Raw genomic sequence first — 22,345 nt, forward strand, 5'->3', positions numbered from 1 at the left:
GGATGAAGAGCAGGAACATGTTTGGATCATGAACATGAATGAAGAGCAGGAACATGTTTGGATCATGAACATCATCAGAATGAAGAGCAGGAACATGTTTGGATCATGAACATGGATGAAGAGCAGGAACATGGTTGGATCATGAACATGAATGAAGAGCATGAACATGGTTGGATCATGAACATGGATGAAGAGCAGGAACATGGTTGGATCATGAACATGGATGAAGAGCAGGAACATGTTTGGATCATGAACATGGATGAAGAGCAGGAACATGGTTGGATCATGAACATGGATGAAGAGCAGGAACATGGTTGGATCATGAACATGAATGAAGAGCAGGAACATGTTTGGATCATGAACATCCTCAGAATGAAGAGCAGGAACATGTTTGGATCATGAACATCATCAGAATGAAGAGCAGGAACATGTTTGGATCATGAACATGGATAAAGAGCAGGAACATGTTTGGATCATGAACATCATCAGAATGAAGAGCAGGAACATGTTTGGATCATGAACATGGAAGAAGAGCAGGAACATGGTTGGATCATGAACATGAATGAAGAGCAGGAACATGGTTGGATCATGAACATGAATGAAGAGCAGGAACATGTTTGGATCATGAACATCATCAGAATGAAGAGCAGGAACATGTTTGGATCATGAACATGGATGAAGAGCAGGAACATGGTTGGATCATGAACATGAATGAAGAGCATGAACATGTTTGGATCATGAACATGGATGAAGAGCAGGAACATGTTTGGATCATGAACATGAATGAAGAGAAGGAACATGGTTGGATCATGAACATGAATGAAGAGCAGGAACATGTTTGGATCATGAACATGAATGAAGAGCAGGAACATGTTTGGATCATGAACATCATCAGAATGAAGAGCAGGAACATGTTTGGATCATGAACATCATCAGAATGAAGAGCAGGAACATGTTTGGATCATGAACATGGATGAAGAGCAGGAACATATTTGGATCATGAACATCATCAGAATGAAGAGCAGGAACATGTTTGGATCATGAACATCATCAGAATGAAGAGCAGGAACATGTTTGGATCATGAACATGGATGAAGAGCAGGAACATGTTTGGATCATGAACATGAATGAAGAGCAGGAACATGTTTGGATCATGAACATGAATGAAGAGCAGGAACATGGTTGGATCATGAACATGGATGAAGAGCAGGAACATGGTTGGATCATGAACATCATCAGAATGAAGAGCAGGAACATGTTTGGATCATGAACATGCATGAAGAGCAGGAACATGGTTGGATCATGAACATGAATGTAGAGCAGGAACATGGTTGGATCATGAACATCATCAGAATGAAGAGCAGGAACATGTTTGGATCATGAACATGGATGAAGAGCAGGAACATGTTTGGATCATGAACATGAATGAAGAACAGGAACATGTTTGGATCATGAACATGAATGAAGAGCAGGAACATGGTTGGATCATGAACATGGATGAAGAGCAGGAACATGTTTGGATCATGAACATCCTCAGAATGAAGAGCAGGAACATGTTTGGATCATGAACATGGATGAAGAGCAGGAACATGTTTGGATCATGAACATCATCAGGATGAAGAGCAGGAACATGTTTGGATCATGAACATCCTCAGAATGAAGAGCAGGAACATGTTTGGATCATGAACATGCATGAAGAGCAGGAACATGGTTGGATCATGAACATGAATGTAGAGCAGGAACATGGTTGGATCATGAACATCATCAGAATGAAGAGCAGGAACATGTTTGGATCATGAACATGGATGAAGAGCAGGAACATGTTTGGATCATGAACATGAATGAAGAACAGGAACATGTTTGGATCATGAACATGAATGAAGAGCAGGAACATGGTTGGATCATGAACATGGATGAAGAGCAGGAACATGTTTGGATCATGAACATCCTCAGAATGAAGAGCAGGAACATGTTTGGATCATGAACATGGATGAAGAGCAGGAACATGGTTGGATCATGAACATGAATGAAGAGCAGGAACATGGTTGGATCATGAACATGGATGAAGAGCAGGAACATGGTTGGATCATGAACATGGATGAAGGGCAGGAACATGTTTGGATCATGAACATGGATGAAGAGCAGGAACATGGTTGGATCATGTACATGGATGAAGAGCAGGAACATGGTTGGATCATGAACATGGATGAAGAGCAGGAACATGGTTGGATCATGAACATGAATGAAGAGCAGGAACATGTTTGGATCATGAATATCCTCAGAATGAAGAGCAGGAACATATTTGGATCATGAACATGGATGAAGAGCAGGAACATGTTTGGATCATGAACATCCTCAGAATGAAGAGCAGGAACATGTTTGGATCATGAACATGAATGAAGAGCAGGAACATGTTTGGATCATGAACATCATCAGAATGAAGAGCAGGAACATGTTTGGATCATGAACATGAATGAAGAGCAGGAACATGTTTGGATCATGAACATCCTCAGAATGAAGAGCAGGAACATGTTTGGATCATGAACATGGATGAAGAGCAGGAACATGTTTGGATCATGAACATCATCAGAATGAAGAGCAGGAACATGTTTGGATCATGAACATGAATGAAGAGCAGGAACATGTTTGGATCATGAACATCATCAGAATGAAGAGCAGGAACATGTTTGGATCATGAACATGAATGAAGAGCAGGAACATGTTTGGATCATGAACTTCCTCAGAATGAAGAGCAGGAACATGTTTGGATCATGAACATGAATGAAGAGCAGGAACATGTTTGGATCATGAACATGAATGAAGAGCAGGAACATGTTTGGATCATGAACATCCTCAGAATGAAGAGCAGGAACATGTTTGGATCATGAACATGAATGAAGAGCAGGAACATGTTTGGATCATGAACATCCTCAGAATGAAGAGCAGGAACATGTTTGGATCATGAACATGAATGAAGAGCAGGAACATGTTTGGATCATGAACATCCTCAGAATGAAGAGCAGGAACATGTTTGGATCATGAACATCCTCAGAATGAAGAGCAGGAACATGTTTGGATCATGAACATGGATGAAGAGCAGGAACATGTTTGGATCATGAACATCCTCAGAATGAAGAGCAGGAACATGTTTGGATCATGAACATGGATGAAGAGCAGGAACATGTTTGGATCATGAACATCCTCAGAATGAAGAGCAGGAACATGTTTGGATCATGAACATGGATGAAGAGCAGGAACATGTTTGGATCATGAACATCATCAGAATGAAGAGCAGGAACATGTTTGGATCATGAACATGGATGAAGAGCAGGAACATGTTTGGATCATGAACATGGATGAAGAGCAGGAACATGTTTGGATCATGAACATCCTCAGAATGAAGAGCAGGAACATGTTTGGATCATGAACATGGATGAAGAGCAGGAACATGTTTGGATCATGAACATCATCAGGATGAAGAGCAGGAACATGTTTGGATCATGAACATGGATGAAGAGCAGGAACATGTTTGGATCATGAACATCATCAGAATGAAGAGCAGGAACATGTTTGGATCATGAACATGGATGAAGAGCAGGAACATGGTTGGATCATGAACATGAATGAAGAGCAGGAACATGTTTGGATCATGAACATGGATGAAGAGCAGGAACATGTTTGGATCATGAACATCATCAGAATGAAGAGCGGGAACATGTTTGGATCATGAACATGGATGAAGAGCAGGAACATGTTTGGATCATGAACATCATCAGAATGAAGAGCAGGAACATGTTTGGATCATGAACATGGATGAAGAGCAGGAACATGGTTGGATCATGAAAATGAATGAAGAGCAGGAACATGGTTGGATCATGAACATGAATGAAGAGCAGGAACATGTTTGGATCATGAACATCATCAGAATGAAGAGCAGGAACATGTTTGGATCATGAACATGGATGAAGAGCAGGAACATGGTTGGATCATGAACATGAATGAAGAGCAGGAACATGTTTGGATCATGAACATGGATGAAGAGCAGGAACATGTTTGGATCATGAACATGAATAAAGAGAAGGAACATGGTTGGATCATGAACATGAATGAAGAGCAGGAACATGTTTGGATCATGAACATGAATGAAGAGCAGGAACATGTTTGGATCATGAACATCATCAGAATGAAGAGCAGGAACATGTTTGGATCATGAACATCATCAGAATGAAGAGCAGGAACATGTTTGGATCATGAACATGGATGAAGAGGAGGAACATATTTGGATCATGAACATCATCAGAATGAAGAGCAGGAACATGTTTGGATCATGAACATCATCAGAATGAAGAGCAGGAACATGTTTGGATCATGAACATGGATGAAGAGCAGGAACATGGTTGGATCATGAACATGAATGAAGAGCAGGAACATGTTTGGATCATGAACATGGATGAAGAGCAGGAACATGGTTGGATCATGAACATGGATGAAGAGCAGGAACATGTTTGGATCATGAACATGAATGAAGAGCAGGAACATGTTTGGATCATGAACATCATCAGAATGAAGAGCAGGAACATGTTTGGATCATGAACATGGATGAAGAGCAGGAACATGGTTGGATCATGAACATGAATGAAGAGCATGAACATGGTTGGATCATGAACATGGATGAAGAGCAGGAACATGGTTGGATCATGAACATGGATGAAGAGCAGGAACATGTTTGGATCATGAACATGGATGAAGAGCAGGAACATGGTTGGATCATGAACATGGATGAAGAGCAGGAACATGGTTGGATCATGAACATGAATGAAGAGCAGGAACATGTTTGGATCATGAACATCCTCAGAATGAAGAGCAGGAACATGTTTGGATCATGAACATCATCAGAATGAAGAGCAGGAACATGTTTGGATCATGAACATGGATAAAGAGCAGGAACATGTTTGGATCATGAACATCATCAGAATGAAGAGCAGGAACATGTTTGGATCATGAACATGGAAGAAGAGCAGGAACATGGTTGGATCATGAACATGAATGAAGAGCAGGAACATGGTTGGATCATGAACATGAATGAAGAGCAGGAACATGTTTGGATCATGAACATCATCAGAATGAAGAGCAGGAACATGTTTGGATCATGAACATGGATGAAGAGCAGGAACATGGTTGGATCATGAACATGAATGAAGAGCATGAACATGTTTGGATCATGAACATGGATGAAGAGCAGGAACATGTTTGGATCATGAACATGAATGAAGAGAAGGAACATGGTTGGATCATGAACATGAATGAAGAGCAGGAACATGTTTGGATCATGAACATGAATGAAGAGCAGGAACATGTTTGGATCATGAACATCATCAGAATGAAGAGCAGGAACATGTTTGGATCATGAACATCATCAGAATGAAGAGCAGGAACATGTTTGGATCATGAACATGGATGAAGAGCAGGAACATATTTGGATCATGAACATCATCAGAATGAAGAGCAGGAACATGTTTGGATCATGAACATCATCAGAATGAAGAGCAGGAACATGTTTGGATCATGAACATGGATGAAGAGCAGGAACATGTTTGGATCATGAACATGAATGAAGAGCAGGAACATGTTTGGATCATGAACATGAATGAAGAGCAGGAACATGGTTGGATCATGAACATGGATGAAGAGCAGGAACATGGTTGGATCATGAACATCATCAGAATGAAGAGCAGGAACATGTTTGGATCATGAACATGCATGAAGAGCAGGAACATGGTTGGATCATGAACATGAATGTAGAGCAGGAACATGGTTGGATCATGAACATCATCAGAATGAAGAGCAGGAACATGTTTGGATCATGAACATGGATGAAGAGCAGGAACATGTTTGGATCATGAACATGAATGAAGAACAGGAACATGTTTGGATCATGAACATGAATGAAGAGCAGGAACATGGTTGGATCATGAACATGGATGAAGAGCAGGAACATGTTTGGATCATGAACATCCTCAGAATGAAGAGCAGGAACATGTTTGGATCATGAACATGGATGAAGAGCAGGAACATGTTTGGATCATGAACATCATCAGGATGAAGAGCAGGAACATGTTTGGATCATGAACATCCTCAGAATGAAGAGCAGGAACATGTTTGGATCATGAACATGCATGAAGAGCAGGAACATGGTTGGATCATGAACATGAATGTAGAGCAGGAACATGGTTGGATCATGAACATCATCAGAATGAAGAGCAGGAACATGTTTGGATCATGAACATGGATGAAGAGCAGGAACATGTTTGGATCATGAACATGAATGAAGAACAGGAACATGTTTGGATCATGAACATGAATGAAGAGCAGGAACATGGTTGGATCATGAACATGGATGAAGAGCAGGAACATGTTTGGATCATGAACATCCTCAGAATGAAGAGCAGGAACATGTTTGGATCATGAACATGGATGAAGAGCAGGAACATGTTTGGATCATGAACATCATCAGGATGAAGAGCAGGAACATGTTTGGATCATGAACATCCTCAGAATGAAGAGCAGGAACATGTTTGGATCATGAACATGGATGAAGAGCAGGAACATGTTTGGATCATGAACATCATCAGAATGAAGAGCGGGAACATGTTTGGATCATGAACATGGATGAAGAGCAGGAACATGTTTGGATCATGAACATCATCAGAATGAAGAGCAGGAACATGTTTGGATCATGAACATGGATGAAGAGCAGGAACATGGTTGGATCATGAAAATGAATGAAGAGCAGGAACATGGTTGGATCATGAACATGAATGAAGAGCAGGAACATGTTTGGATCATGAACATCATCAGAATGAAGAGCAGGAACATGTTTGGATCATGAACATGGATGAAGAGCAGGAACATGGTTGGATCATGAACATGAATGAAGAGCAGGAACATGTTTGGATCATGAACATGGATGAAGAGCAGGAACATGTTTGGATCATGAACATGAATGAAGAGAAGGAACATGGTTGGATCATGAACATGAATGAAGAGCAGGAACATGTTTGGATCATGAACATGAATGAAGAGCAGGAACATGTTTGGATCATGAACATCATCAGAATGAAGAGCAGGAACATGTTTGGATCATGAACATCATCAGAATGAAGAGCAGGAACATGTTTGGATCATGAACATGGATGAAGAGGAGGAACATATTTGGATCATGAACATCATCAGAATGAAGAGCAGGAACATGGTTGGATCATGAACATGAATGAAGAGCAGGAACATGTTTGGATCATGAACATGGATGAAGAGCAGGAACATGGTTGGATCATGAACATGGATGAAGAGCAGGAACATGTTTGGATCATGAACATGAATGAAGAGCAGGAACATGTTTGGATCATGAACATCATCAGAATGAAGAGCAGGAACATGTTTGGATCATGAACATGGATGAAGAGCAGGAACATGGTTGGATCATGAACATGAATGAAGAGCATGAACATGGTTGGATCATGAACATGGATGAAGAGCAGGAACATGGTTGGATCATGAACATGGATGAAGAGCAGGAACATGTTTGGATCATGAACATGGATGAAGAGCAGGAACATGGTTGGATCATGAACATGGATGAAGAGCAGGAACATGGTTGGATCATGAACATGAATGAAGAGCAGGAACATGTTTGGATCATGAACATCCTCAGAATGAAGAGCAGGAACATGTTTGGATCATGAACATCATCAGAATGAAGAGCAGGAACATGTTTGGATCATGAACATGGATAAAGAGCAGGAACATGTTTGGATCATGAACATCATCAGAATGAAGAGCAGGAACATGTTTGGATCATGAACATGGAAGAAGAGCAGGAACATGGTTGGATCATGAACATGAATGAAGAGCAGGAACATGGTTGGATCATGAACATGAATGAAGAGCAGGAACATGTTTGGATCATGAACATCATCAGAATGAAGAGCAGGAACATGTTTGGATCATGAACATGGATGAAGAGCAGGAACATGGTTGGATCATGAACATGAATGAAGAGCATGAACATGTTTGGATCATGAACATGGATGAAGAGCAGGAACATGTTTGGATCATGAACATCATCAGAATGAAGAGCAGGAACATGTTTGGATCATGAACATGGATGAAGAGCAGGAACATATTTGGATCATGAACATCATCAGAATGAAGAGCAGGAACATGTTTGGATCATGAACATCATCAGAATGAAGAGCAGGAACATGTTTGGATCATGAACATGGATGAAGAGCAGGAACATGTTTGGATCATGAACATGAATGAAGAGCAGGAACATGTTTGGATCATGAACATGAATGAAGGGCAGGAACATGGTTGGATCATGAACATGGATGAAGAGCAGGAACATGTTTGGATCATGAACATGAATGAAGAGCAGGAACATGTTTGGATCATGAACATCATCAGAATGAAGAGCAGGAACATGTTTGGATCATGAACATGCATGAAGAGCAGGAACATGGTTGGATCATGAACATGAATGTAGAGCAGGAACATGGTTGGATCATGAACATCATCAGAATGAAGAGCAGGAACATGGTTGGATCATGAACATGAATGAAGAGCAGGAACATGGTTGGATCATGAACATCATCAGAATGAAGAGCAGGAACATGTTTGGATCATGAACATCATCAGAATGAAGAGCAGGAACATGTTTGGATCATGAACATGAATGAAGAGCAGGAACATGGTTGGATCATGAACATGAATGAAGAGCAGGAACATGTTTGGATCATGAACATGAATGAAGAGCAGGAACATGTTTGGATCATGAACATCATCAGAATGAAGAGCAGGAACATGTTTGGATCATGAACATCATCAGAATGAAGAGCAGGAACATGTTTGGATCATGAACATGGATGAAGAGGAGGAACATATTTGGATCATGAACATCATCAGAATGAAGAGCAGGAACATGTTTGGATCATGAACATCATCAGAATGAAGAGCAGGAACATGTTTGGATCATGAACATGGATGAAGAGCAGGAACATGGTTGGATCATGAACATGAATGAAGAGCAGGAACATGTTTGGATCATGAACATGGATGAAGAGCAGGAACATGGTTGGATCATGAACATGGATGAAGAGCAGGAACATGTTTGGATCATGAACATGAATGAAGAGCAGGAACATGTTTGGATCATGAACATCATCAGAATGAAGAGCAGGAACATGTTTGGATCATGAACATGGATGAAGAGCAGGAACATGGTTGGATCATGAACATGAATGAAGAGCATGAACATGGTTGGATCATGAACATGGATGAAGAGCAGGAACATGGTTGGATCATGAACATGGATGAAGAGCAGGAACATGTTTGGATCATGAACATGGATGAAGAGCAGGAACATGGTTGGATCATGAACATGGATGAAGAGCAGGAACATGGTTGGATCATGAACATGAATGAAGAGCAGGAACATGTTTGGATCATGAACATCCTCAGAATGAAGAGCAGGAACATGTTTGGATCATGAACATCATCAGAATGAAGAGCAGGAACATGTTTGGATCATGAACATGGATAAAGAGCAGGAACATGTTTGGATCATGAACATCATCAGAATGAAGAGCAGGAACATGTTTGGATCATGAACATGGATGAAGAGCAGGAACATGGTTGGATCATGAACATGAATGAAGAGCATGAACATGTTTGGATCATGAACATGGATGAAGAGCAGGAACATGTTTGGATCATGAACATGAATGAAGAGAAGGAACATGGTTGGATCATGAACATGAATGAAGAGCAGGAACATGTTTGGATCATGAACATGAATGAAGAGCAGGAACATGTTTGGATCATGAACATCATCAGAATGAAGAGCAGGAACATGTTTGGATCATGAACATCATCAGAATGAAGAGCAGGAACATGTTTGGATCATGAACATGGATGAAGAGCAGGAACATATTTGGATCATGAACATCATCAGAATGAAGAGCAGGAACATGTTTGGATCATGAACATCATCAGAATGAAGAGCAGGAACATGTTTGGATCATGAACATGGATGAAGAGCAGGAACATGTTTGGATCATGAACATGAATGAAGAGCAGGAACATGTTTGGATCATGAACATGAATGAAGAGCAGGAACATGGTTGGATCATGAACATGGATGAAGAGCAGGAACATGTTTGGATCATGAACATGAATGAAGAGCAGGAACATGTTTGGATCATGAACATCATCAGAATGAAGAGCAGGAACATGTTTGGATCATGAACATGCATGAAGAGCAGGAACATGGTTGGATCATGAACATGAATGTAGAGCAGGAACATGGTTGGATCATGAACATCATCAGAATGAAGAGCAGGAACATGGTTGGATCATGAACATGAATGAAGAGCAGGAACATGGTTGGATCATGAACATCATCAGAATGAAGAGCAGGAACATGTTTGGATCATGAACATCATCAGAATGAAGAGCAGGAACATGTTTGGATCATGAACATGAATGAAGAGCAGGAACATGGTTGGATCATGAACATGAATGAAGAGCAGGAACATGTTTGGATCATGAACATGATTGAAGAGCAGGAACATGTTTGGATCATGAACATCATCAGAATGAAGAGCAGGAACATGTTTGTGAGGAGATGAACAGAAGGTCTCCCTCATCAATACTTCATCTACTCTGGGTTCAAACTAATAAACATGAAGAATCTTCATCATCTCCACAGACACGTGAAGAAAGTTCTAGACAAACTACCTCCACACGTGAAATATTAAACTCCAGACATTCAAGAAGGTGAGAAACGACACCTGGAAGTTCCTGCTGCGTCTTCATGTTACATCACTGAAATGTATCTGAGCAGGTGTGACCTCAGGTGGACCAGAGTCGTTTGGTGAAGGAGAGTTAAGAAGAAGAAATATCTTCACTAAAACTAACACTTTATTTCAACACTTGTGGTGCTTCAGGTGCTTCAGGTGCTTCAGGTGCTTCAGGTGCTTCAGGTGCTTCAGGTGCTTCAGGTGCTTCAGGTATGAAGGTGCTTCAGGTATGAAGGTGCTTCAGGTGCTTCAGGTATGAAGGTGCTTCAGGTGCTTCAGGTATGAAGGTGCTTCAGGTGCTTCAGGTGCTTCAGGTGCTTCAGGTGCTTCAGGTGCTTCAGGTGCTTCAGGTGCTTCAGGTGCTTCAGGTGCTTCGGGTGTGAAGGTGCTTCAGGTGTGAAGGTGCTTGAGGTGTGAATTTGCTTCAGGTGTGAAGGTGCTTGAGGTGTGAAGGTGCTTCAGGTGTGAAGGTGCTTGAGGTGTGAAGGTGCTTGAGGTGTGAAGGTGCTTGAGGTGTGAAGGTGCTTCAGGTGTGAAGGTGCTTGAGGTGTGAAGATGCTTCAGGTATGAAGGTGCTTGAGGTGTGAAGGTGCTTGAGGTTTGTAGGTGCTTGAGGTGTGAAGGTGCTTGAGGTGTGAAGGTGCTTGAGGTGTGAAGGTGCTTGAGGTGTGAAGATGCTTCAGGTATGAAGGTGCTTGAGGTATGAAGGTGCTTGAGGTGTGAAGGTGCTTGAGGTGTGAAGGTGCTTGAGGTTTGAAGGTGCTTGAGGTGTGAAGGTGCTTGAGGTGTGAAGGTGCTTGAGGTGTGAAGGTGCTTGAGGTGTGAAGGTGCTTGAGGTGTGAAGGTGCTTGAGGTGTGAAGGTGCTTGAGGTGTGAAGGTGCTTGAGGTGTGAAGGTGCTTGAGGTGTGAAGATGTTTCAGGTGTGAAGGTGCTTGAGGTGTGAAGGTGCTTCAGGTGCTTCAGGTGCTCCAGGTGTGAGGATGTTACCTGAGTGCTCTTCCCGCTCCCACTGGCAGCACTGAGCAGGACCATGCTGTGACTCTCCAGATGTTCCAGCAGCTCCTGCCTGAGCGTCCACACAGGAACCTTCTGCCTCTCCTCCAGTAAGGTGTAGTAGCGAGAAGAGAAGGGCAGACCGTCGTAGGGATTCACCTCCAGGTCGCCCAGACCTTCCTCGTCCTCCTTCGCTCCGACCTCCTCCTCCTCACCTCCTGACAGCAGAGACGACATGGACAGAGAGTCCAGAGCAGAAGAGTCGACGGTCGGGGAGGACATGATGACCAGATGTTCAGTGGAGAAGAAACCTGTGGACGAGACATTTGAACTTGTCACATGATCGTCTGTGAGTCACATGATCGTCTGCTCGTCACATGATCGTCTGTGAGTCACATGATCGTCTGCTCGTCACATGATCGTCTGCTCGTCACATGATCGTCTGTGAGTCACATGATCGTCTGTGAGTCACATGATCGTCTGTGAGTCACATGATCGTCTGTGAGTCACATGATCGTCTGTGAGTCACATGATCGTCTGTGAGTCACATGATCGTCTGTGAGTCACATGATCGTCTGTGAGTCACATGATCGTCTGTGAGTCACATGATCGTCTGTGAGTCACATGATCGTCTGTGAGTCACATGATCGTCTGTGAGTCACATGATCGTCTGTGAGTCACATGATCGTCTGTGAGTCACATGATCGTCTGTGAGTCACATGATCGTCTGTGAGTCACATGATCATCTGTGAGTCACATGATCGTCTGTGAGTCACATGATCGTCTGTGAGTCACATGATCATCTGTGAGTCACATGATCATCTGTGAGTCACATGATCGTCTGTGAGTCACATGATCATCTGTGAGTCACATGATCGTCTGTGAGTCACATGATCATCTGTGAGTCACATGATCGTCTGTGAGTCACATGATCGTCTGTGAGTCACATGATCATCTGTGAGTCACATGATCGTCTGTGAGTCACATGATCGTCTGTGAGTCACATGATCGTCTGTGAGTCACATGATCGTCTGTGAGTCACATGATTGGCTGAGAGTTTGATCAGTATCTCTGTGATCTGTTGCTTTAGTCTGGAGACGCGATTATAACATTTATATTGAATTAAAAATACTATTAATTAAATAAATATTAATTGAGAAAAGATCAAGTTCACAAACAAGTTACAGACACACACACATGTTACAGACACACACACAGATGTTACAGACACACACAGTTGTTACAGACACACACAGATGTTACAGACACACACAGATGTTACAGACACACACAGTTGTTACAGACACACACAGATGTTACAGACACACACAGATGTTACAGACACACACAGTTGTTACAGACACACACAGTTGTTACAGACACACACAGATGTTACAGACACACACAGTTGTTACAGACACACACAGATGTTACAGACACACACAGATGTTACAGACACACACAGTTGTTACAGACACACACGGATGTTACAGACACACACAGATGTTACAGACACACACAGTTGTTACAGACACACACAGTTGTTACAGACACACACGGATGTTACAGACACACACAGTTGTTACAGACACACACAGATGTTACAGACACACACAGTTGTTACAGACACACAGATGTTACAGACACACACAGATGTTACAGACACACACAGTTGTTACAGACACACACAGTTGTTACAGACACACACAGATGTTACAGACACACACAGATGTTACAGACACACACAGTTGTTACAGACACACACGGATGTTACAGACACACACAGATGTTACAGACACACACAGATGTTACAGACACACACAGTTGTTACAGACACACACAGATGTTACAGACACACACAGTTGTTACAGACACACACAGATGTTACAGACACACACAGATGTTACAGACACACACGGATGTTACAGACACACACAGTTGTTACAGACACACACAGATGTTACAGACACACACAGTTGTTACAGACACATACAGTTGTTACAGACACACACAGATGTTACAGACACACACAGTTGTTACAGACACATACAGTTGTTACAGACACACACAGATGTTACAGACACACACAGTTGTTACAGACACACACAGTTGTTACAGACACACACAGATGTTACAGACACACACAGATGATACAGACACACACAGTTGTTACAGACACACACAGATGTTACAGACACACACAGATGTTACAGACACACACAGATGTTACAGACACACACAGATGTTACAGACACATACAGTTGTTACAGACACACACAGAAGTTAGAGACACACACGGATGTTACAGACACACACGGATGTTACAGACACACACGGATGTTACAGACACACACGGATGTTACAGACACACACAGATGTTACAGACACACACAGAAGTTAGAGACACACACGGATGTTACAGACACACACGGATGTTACAGACACACACGGATGTTACAGACACACACAGAAGTTAGAGACACACACAGATGTTACAGACACACACGGATGTTACAGACACACACAAATGTTACAGACACACACAGATGTTACAGACACACACAGATGTTACAGACACACACAGATGTTACAGACACACACAAATGTTACAGACACACACAAATGTTACAGACACACACAGATGTTACAGACACACAGATGTTACAGACACACACAGATGTTACAGACACACACAAATGTTACGGACACACACAGAAGTTACGGACACACACAGAAGTTACAGACACACACAGATGTTACAGACACACACAAATGTTACAGACACACACAGAAGTTACAGACACACACAGATGTTACAGACACACACAAATGTTACAGACACACACAGAAGTTACAGACACACACAGATGTTACAGACACACACAGATGATACAGACACACACAGAAGTTACAGACACACACAGAAGTTACAGACACACACAGATGTTACAGACACACACAGAAGTTACAGACACACACAGATGTTACAGACACACACAAATGTTACAGACACACACAGAAGTTACAGACACACACAAATGTTACAGACACACACAGAAGTTACAGACACACACAGATGTTACAGACACACACAGATGTTACAGACACACACAGATGTTACAGACACACACAGATGTTACAGACACACACAGATGTTACGGACACACACAGATGTTACAGACACACACAGAAGTTACAGACACACACAGATGTTACAGACACACACAGATGTTACAGACACACACAGATGTTACAGACACACACAGATGTTACAGACACACACAGATGTTATAGACACACACAGATGTTACAGACACACACAGATTTTACAGACACACACAGAGGTTACAGACACACACATATGTTACAGACACACACAGATGTTACAGACACACACAAATGTTACAGACACACACAAATGTTACAGACACACACAGATGTTACAGACACACACAGAAGTTACAGACACACACAGATGTTACAGACACACACAGATGTTACAGACACACACAGAAGTTACAGACACACACAGATGTTACAGACACACACAGATGTTACAGACACACACAGAAGTTACAGACACACACGGATGTTACAGACACACACAGAAGTTAGGGACACACACGGATGTTACAGACACACACAGTTGTTACAGACACACACAGATGTTACAGACACACACAGTTGTTACAGACACACAAAGATGTTACAGACACACACAGATGTTACAGACACACACAGAAGTTACAGACACACACAGATGTTACAGACACACAGATGTTACACACACACACAGAAGTTACAGACACACACAGATGTTACAGACACACACAAATGTTACAGACACACACAGAAGTTACAGACACACACAGATGTTACAGACACACACAAATGTTACAGACACACACAGATGTTACAGACACACACAAATGTTACAGACACACACAGATGTTACAGACACACACAGATGTTACAGACACACACAAATGTTACAGACACACACAGATGTTACAGACACACACAGATGTTACAGACACACACAGATGTTACAGACACACACAAATGTTGCGGACACACACAGATGTTACGGACACACACAGAAGTTACAGACACACACAGATGTTACAGACACACACAAATGTTACAGACACACACAGAAGTTACAGACACACACAGATGTTACAGACACACACAGATGATACAGACACACACAGAAGTTACAGACACACACAGAAGTTACAGACACACACAGATGTTACAGACACACACAGAAGTTACAGACACACACAGATGTTACAGACACACACAAATGTTACAGACACACACAGAAGTTACAGACACACACAAATGTTACAGACACACACAGAAGTTACAGACACACACAGATGTTACAGCCACACACAGATGTTACAGACACACACAGATGTTACAGACACAAACAGATGTTACAGACACACACAGATGTTACGGACACACACAGATGTTACAGACACACACATATGTTACAGACACACACAGATGTTACAGACACACACAGATGTTATAGACACACACAGATGTTACAGACACACACAGATTTTACAGACACACACAGAGGTTACAGACACACACATATGTTACAGACACACACAGATGTTACAGACACACACAAATGTTACAGACACACACAAATGTTACAGACACACACAAATGTTACAGACACACACAGATGTTACAGACACACACAGATGTTACAGACACACACAGATGTTACAGACACACACAGAAGTTACAGACACACACAGATGTTACAGACACACACAGAAGTTACAGACACACACAGATGTTACAGCCACACACAGATGTTACAGACACACACAGATGTTACAGACACACACAGATGTTACAGACACACACAGAGGTTACAGACACACACAGATGTTACAGACACACACAGATGTTACAGACACACACAGAAGTTACAGACACACACAGAGGTTATAGACACACAGAGATGTTACAGACACACACAGATGTTACAGACACACACAGAAGTTACAGTCACACACACATTTTACAGACACACACAGATGTTACAGACACAAACAGATTTTACAGACACACACCTTAGTTACAGACACACACAGTTGTTACAGACACACACAGATGTTACAGACACACACCGTAGTTACAGACACACACCTTAGTTACAGACACACGCAGTTGTTACAGACACACACAGATGTTACAGACTCACACGGATGTTACAGACACACACAGTTGTTACAGACACACACAGATGTTACAGACACACACAGTTGTTACAGACACACACAGATGTTACAGACACACACAGATGTTACAGACACACACAGATGTTACAGACACACACAGTTGTTACAGACACATACAGATTTTACAGACACACACAGATGTTACAGACACACACCGATTTTACAGACACACACCTTAGTTACAGTCACACACAAATGTTACAGACACACACAAATGTTACAGAAACACACAGATGTTACAAACACACACAGATGTTACAGACACAAACAGATTTTACAGACACACACAGATGTTACAGACACACACAGATGTTACAGACACACACAGATGTTACAGACACACACAGATGTTACAGACACACACAGATGTTACAGACACACACAGATGTTACAGACACACACAGAAGTTAGAGACACACACGGATGTTACAGACACACACGGATGTTACAGACACACACAGTTGTTACAGACACACAAGGTTGTTACAGACACACACAGATGTTACAGACACACACAGATGTTACAGACACATACAGTTGTTACAGACACACACAGATGTTACAGACACACAGTTGTTACAGACACACACAGTTGTTACAGACACACACAGATGTTACAGACACACACAGTTGTTACAGACACACACAGTTGTTACAGACACACACAGATGTTACAGACACACACAGATGTTACAGACACACACAGATGTTACAGTCACACACAGTTGTTACAGACACACACAGATGTTACAGACACACACAGATGTTACAGACACACACAGTTGTTACAGACACACACAGATGTTACAGACACACACAGTTGTTACAGACACACACAGATGTTACAGACACACACAGATGTTACAGACACACACAGAAGTTACAGACACACACAGATGTTACAGACACACACAGATGTTACAAATACACAAAGTAAATATTGTGAAATACTTTAAAATATTGATTAAATAAATTAACAATAACTATTTTTGTTCTAATCATTTATCTAATCATCATGTTATCAACACATTATTGAAGTTGAATCATTGACTATAACACACACAAACATGCGTGCGCACACACATACACACACACACACTCACTCACACACACACACACACACACACACATGCGCGCACACACACACTCACTCGCTCGCTCGCTCACTCACTCACTCACTCACTCACTCACTCACTCACTCACTCACTCACTCACTCACTCACTCACTCACTCACTCACTCACTCACTCACTCACTCACTCACTCACTCACTCACTCACACTCACTCACTCTCACACACACACACACACACACACACACACACCCCCCCCACACACACACACATACACACACACACACTCACTCACACACACACACACACACACACACATGCGCGCACACACACACTCACTCGCTCGCTCACTCACTCACTCACTCACTCACTCACTCACTCACTCACTCACTCACTCACTCACTCACTCACTCACTCACTCACTCACTCACTCACTCACTCACACTCACTCACTCTCACACACACACACACACACACACACACACACACCCCCCACACACACACACACACACACACACACACTATAAAAAGCATGTGTGTGTCGACAGAGTTAATAACTAATCCTTCATTTAATCTTCAATAACATTATTGACAGAAGCTTCATATGTTGATAATCATGATTTCAAAGAGTCAACAACGAATGAACATCAATGTTTAACGTCAATCAATACATTGATCAGTAAAGATCATTTACTACCAAAGTTATTGATCGATGTTATTTCAATGTTTTTACCTCCACAGACACTTATAACATCTTTATCGATTATTATTGATCCTGGATTAAGAAGAACTAGTTTCGCTCAGTAACATACTTATAGTTATAGTTATAGTTATAGTTATATTGACTTGAACCCCGGAAGCACCTGCTGCTGACGGAGTAAACAAAGCTATGCTGTGACGTCATAGCAGTAATACGTCATGTTTGCTCTTCTTACCTGTTCAGAAACATCTTCGCTGCAAAAGACACGAAAGCGACACAAACATCCGGCGACACCTGACGCAGTGACGTCACCAGGTGAACGTCCAGCACCGGAAGCGACAGGTGAAGGAAGAGATGAAGGATTTGTGACAAAAGAGCTCGAGCTTCACGTCAACGAAGCGCCGCCATGTTGCTGCTATCACTGCCTGCTGCGTTCACGGACGCTCGGAAATTACACTGACGGACACGATCACACGTTTCTATTGGATTCTATTGTTACGAACAAAGTTATTGAATCATTTAAAATCAAAGATGATTTATCAACGAAATGATTTGAAAAAGTATTTTCACGCGGGAAATGTTAAAACGATTTAAAATAAATAGAATAGTTTCAATATCACATAAAACAATAATTCAGATTTTATTCTTGAGCGAAATAAAGTTCGATCAATATTTTTATTTTATGTCTGGAACCAAATGAAGAGTTTTTTTTGTATAAATGTTTTTATTGTTAAACATTTCTTAAAAACGAGAAATGACATTAAATAAAACTTATATAATAATAATCTTCTATTTCTATCGACTCTCATATGTTCAACACGTGTGTCCAAAATATATATTTCAATTAAACAAATACAATTTCAATAATAAATGTTTTAACAGTTAAACTGCTGAAGTTTATTAAAGTATTTATCGAAGCAAACACGTAAGAAAATAAACAATAGTTACAAAAGGTTTTATGAAAATATTTTGCTGATTAAAAAAAGAACAACATTCTCTGACAGAATCGTTGACGTCGTTCAAACATGTTTATTATTGTTTATTATTGTTTATTATTGTTGATCATTGTTTATCAAGCGTACACGGACACGTTTATTATAGTTTATTATTGTCTATTATTGTTTATTATTGTTTATCATTGTTTATTATTGTTTATTATTGTTTATTATTGTTTATTATTGTTTATCATTGTTTATTATTGTTTATTATTGTTTATTATTGTTTATTATTGTTTATTATTGTTTATCATTGTTTATTATAGTTTATTATTGTCTATCAAGCGTACACGGACACGTTTATTATAGTTTATTATTGTCTATCAAGCGTACACGGACACGTTTATTATAGTTTATTATTGTCTATCAAGCGTACACGGACACATTTATTATAGTTTATTATTGTCTATCAAGCGTACATGGACACGTTTATTATAGTTTATTATTGTCTATCAAGCGTACACGGACACGTTTATTATAGTTTATTATTGTTTATTATTGTTTATCATTGTTTATTATTGTTTATTATTGTTTATTATTGTTTATTATTGTTTATCATTGTTTATCATTGTTTATTATTGTTTATTATTGTTTATTATTGTTTATTATTGTTTATCATTGTTTATTATAGTTTATTATTGTCTATCAAGCGTACACGGACACGTTTATTATAGTTTATTATTGTCTATCAAGCGCACATGGACACGTTTATTATAGTTTATTATTGTCTATCAAGCGTACACGGACACGTTTATTATAGTTTATTATTGTCTATCAAGCGTACACGGACACGTTTATTATAGTTTATTATTGTCTATCAAGCGTACACGGACACGTTTATTATAGTTTATTATTGTCTATCAAGCGTACACGGACACGTTTATTATAGTTTATTATTGTCTATCAAGCGTACACGGACACGTTTATTATAGTTTATTATTGTCTATCAAGCGTACACGGACACGTTTATTATAGTTTATTATTGTCTATAAAGCGTACACGGACACGTTTATTATAGTTTATTATTGTCTATCAAGCGTACACGGACACGTTTATTATAGTTTATTATTGTCTATCAAGCGTACACGGACACGTTTATTATTGTTTATTATTGTTTATTATTGTTTATCATTGTTTATCAAGCGTACACGGACACGTTTATTATAGTTTATTATTGTCTATCAAGCGTACACGGACACGTTTATTATAGTTTATTATTGTCTATCAAGCGTACACGGACACGTTTATTATAGTTTATTATTGTCTATCAAGCGTACACGGACACGTTTATTATAGTTTATTATTGTCTATCAAGCGTACACGGACACGTTTATTATAGTTTATTATTGTCTATCAAGCGTACACGGACACGTTTATTATAGTTTATTATTGTCTATCAAGCGTACACGGACACGTTTATTATAGTTTATTATTGTCTATCAAGCGTACACGGACACGTTTATTATAGTTTATTATTGTCTATCAAGCGTACACGGACACGTTTATTATAGTTTATTATTGTCTATAAAGCGTACACGGACACGTTTATTATAGTTTATTATTGTCTATCAAGCGTACACGGACACGTTTATTATAGTTTATTATTGTCTATCAAGCGTACACGGACACGTTTATTATTGTTTATTATTGTTTATTATTGTTTATCATTGTTTATCAAGCGTACACGGACACGTTTATTATAGTTTATTATTGTCTATCAAGCGTACACGGACACGTTTATTATAGTTTATTATTGTCTATCAAGCGTACACGGACACGTTTATTATAGTTTATTATTGTCTATCAAGCGTACACGGACACGTTTATTATAGTTTATTATTGTCTATCAAGCATACACGGACACGTTTATTATAGTTTATTATTGTCTATCAAGCGTACATGGACAAGTTTATTATTGTTTATTATTGTCTATCAAGCATACATGGACACGTTTATTATAGTTTATTATTGTCTATCAAGCATACACGGACAAGTTTATTATAGTTTATTATTGTCTATCAAGCATACACGGACACGTTTATTATTGTTTATTATTGTCTATCAAGCGTACATGGACACGTTTATTATAGTTTATTATTGTCTATCAAGCGTACACGGACACGTTTATTATAGTTTATTATTGTCTATCAAGCGTACATGGACACGTTTATTATAGTTTATTATTGTCTATCAAGCGTACACGGACACGTTTATTATAGTTTATTATTGTCTATCAAGCGTACACGGACACGTTTATTATAGTTTATTATTGTCTATCAAGCGTACACGGACACGTTTATTATAGTTTATTATTGTCTATCAAGCGTACACGGACACGTTTATTATAGTTTATTATTGTCTATCAAGCGTACACGGACACGTTTATTATTGTCTATCAAGCGTACATGGACACGTTTATTATAGTTTATTATTGTCTATCAAGCGTACACGGA

At 40.2% G+C, this 22,345-nt stretch overlaps 1 protein-coding gene across 1 annotated transcript in view; it reads right to left on the reverse strand.

Moving 5' to 3' along the window:
* The window catches only part of dqx1 (DEAQ box RNA-dependent ATPase 1), a 46,367-nt gene extending 27,059 nt beyond the window's left edge, over nucleotides 1-19,308 (reverse strand). Inside the window, exons 1-2 of the mRNA XM_087790420.1 lie at nucleotides 19,133-19,308; nucleotides 11,848-12,164 (exon numbers count right to left, since the gene is read on the reverse strand). Of these exons, the coding sequence (XP_087646546.1) occupies nucleotides 11,848-12,135 (288 nt within the window). The 5' untranslated portion in view covers nucleotides 12,136-12,164; nucleotides 19,133-19,308. The remainder of the gene's footprint in view (nucleotides 1-11,847; nucleotides 12,165-19,132) is intronic.
* Between the last annotated feature and the right edge of the window lie 3,037 nt (nucleotides 19,309-22,345).

The sequence above is a fragment of the Callionymus lyra genome, chromosome 5 (genome assembly GCF_982586985.1).
Source record: "Callionymus lyra chromosome 5, fCalLyr1.hap1.1, whole genome shotgun sequence".
Lineage (NCBI taxonomy): Eukaryota > Metazoa > Chordata > Actinopteri > Syngnathiformes > Callionymidae > Callionymus > Callionymus lyra.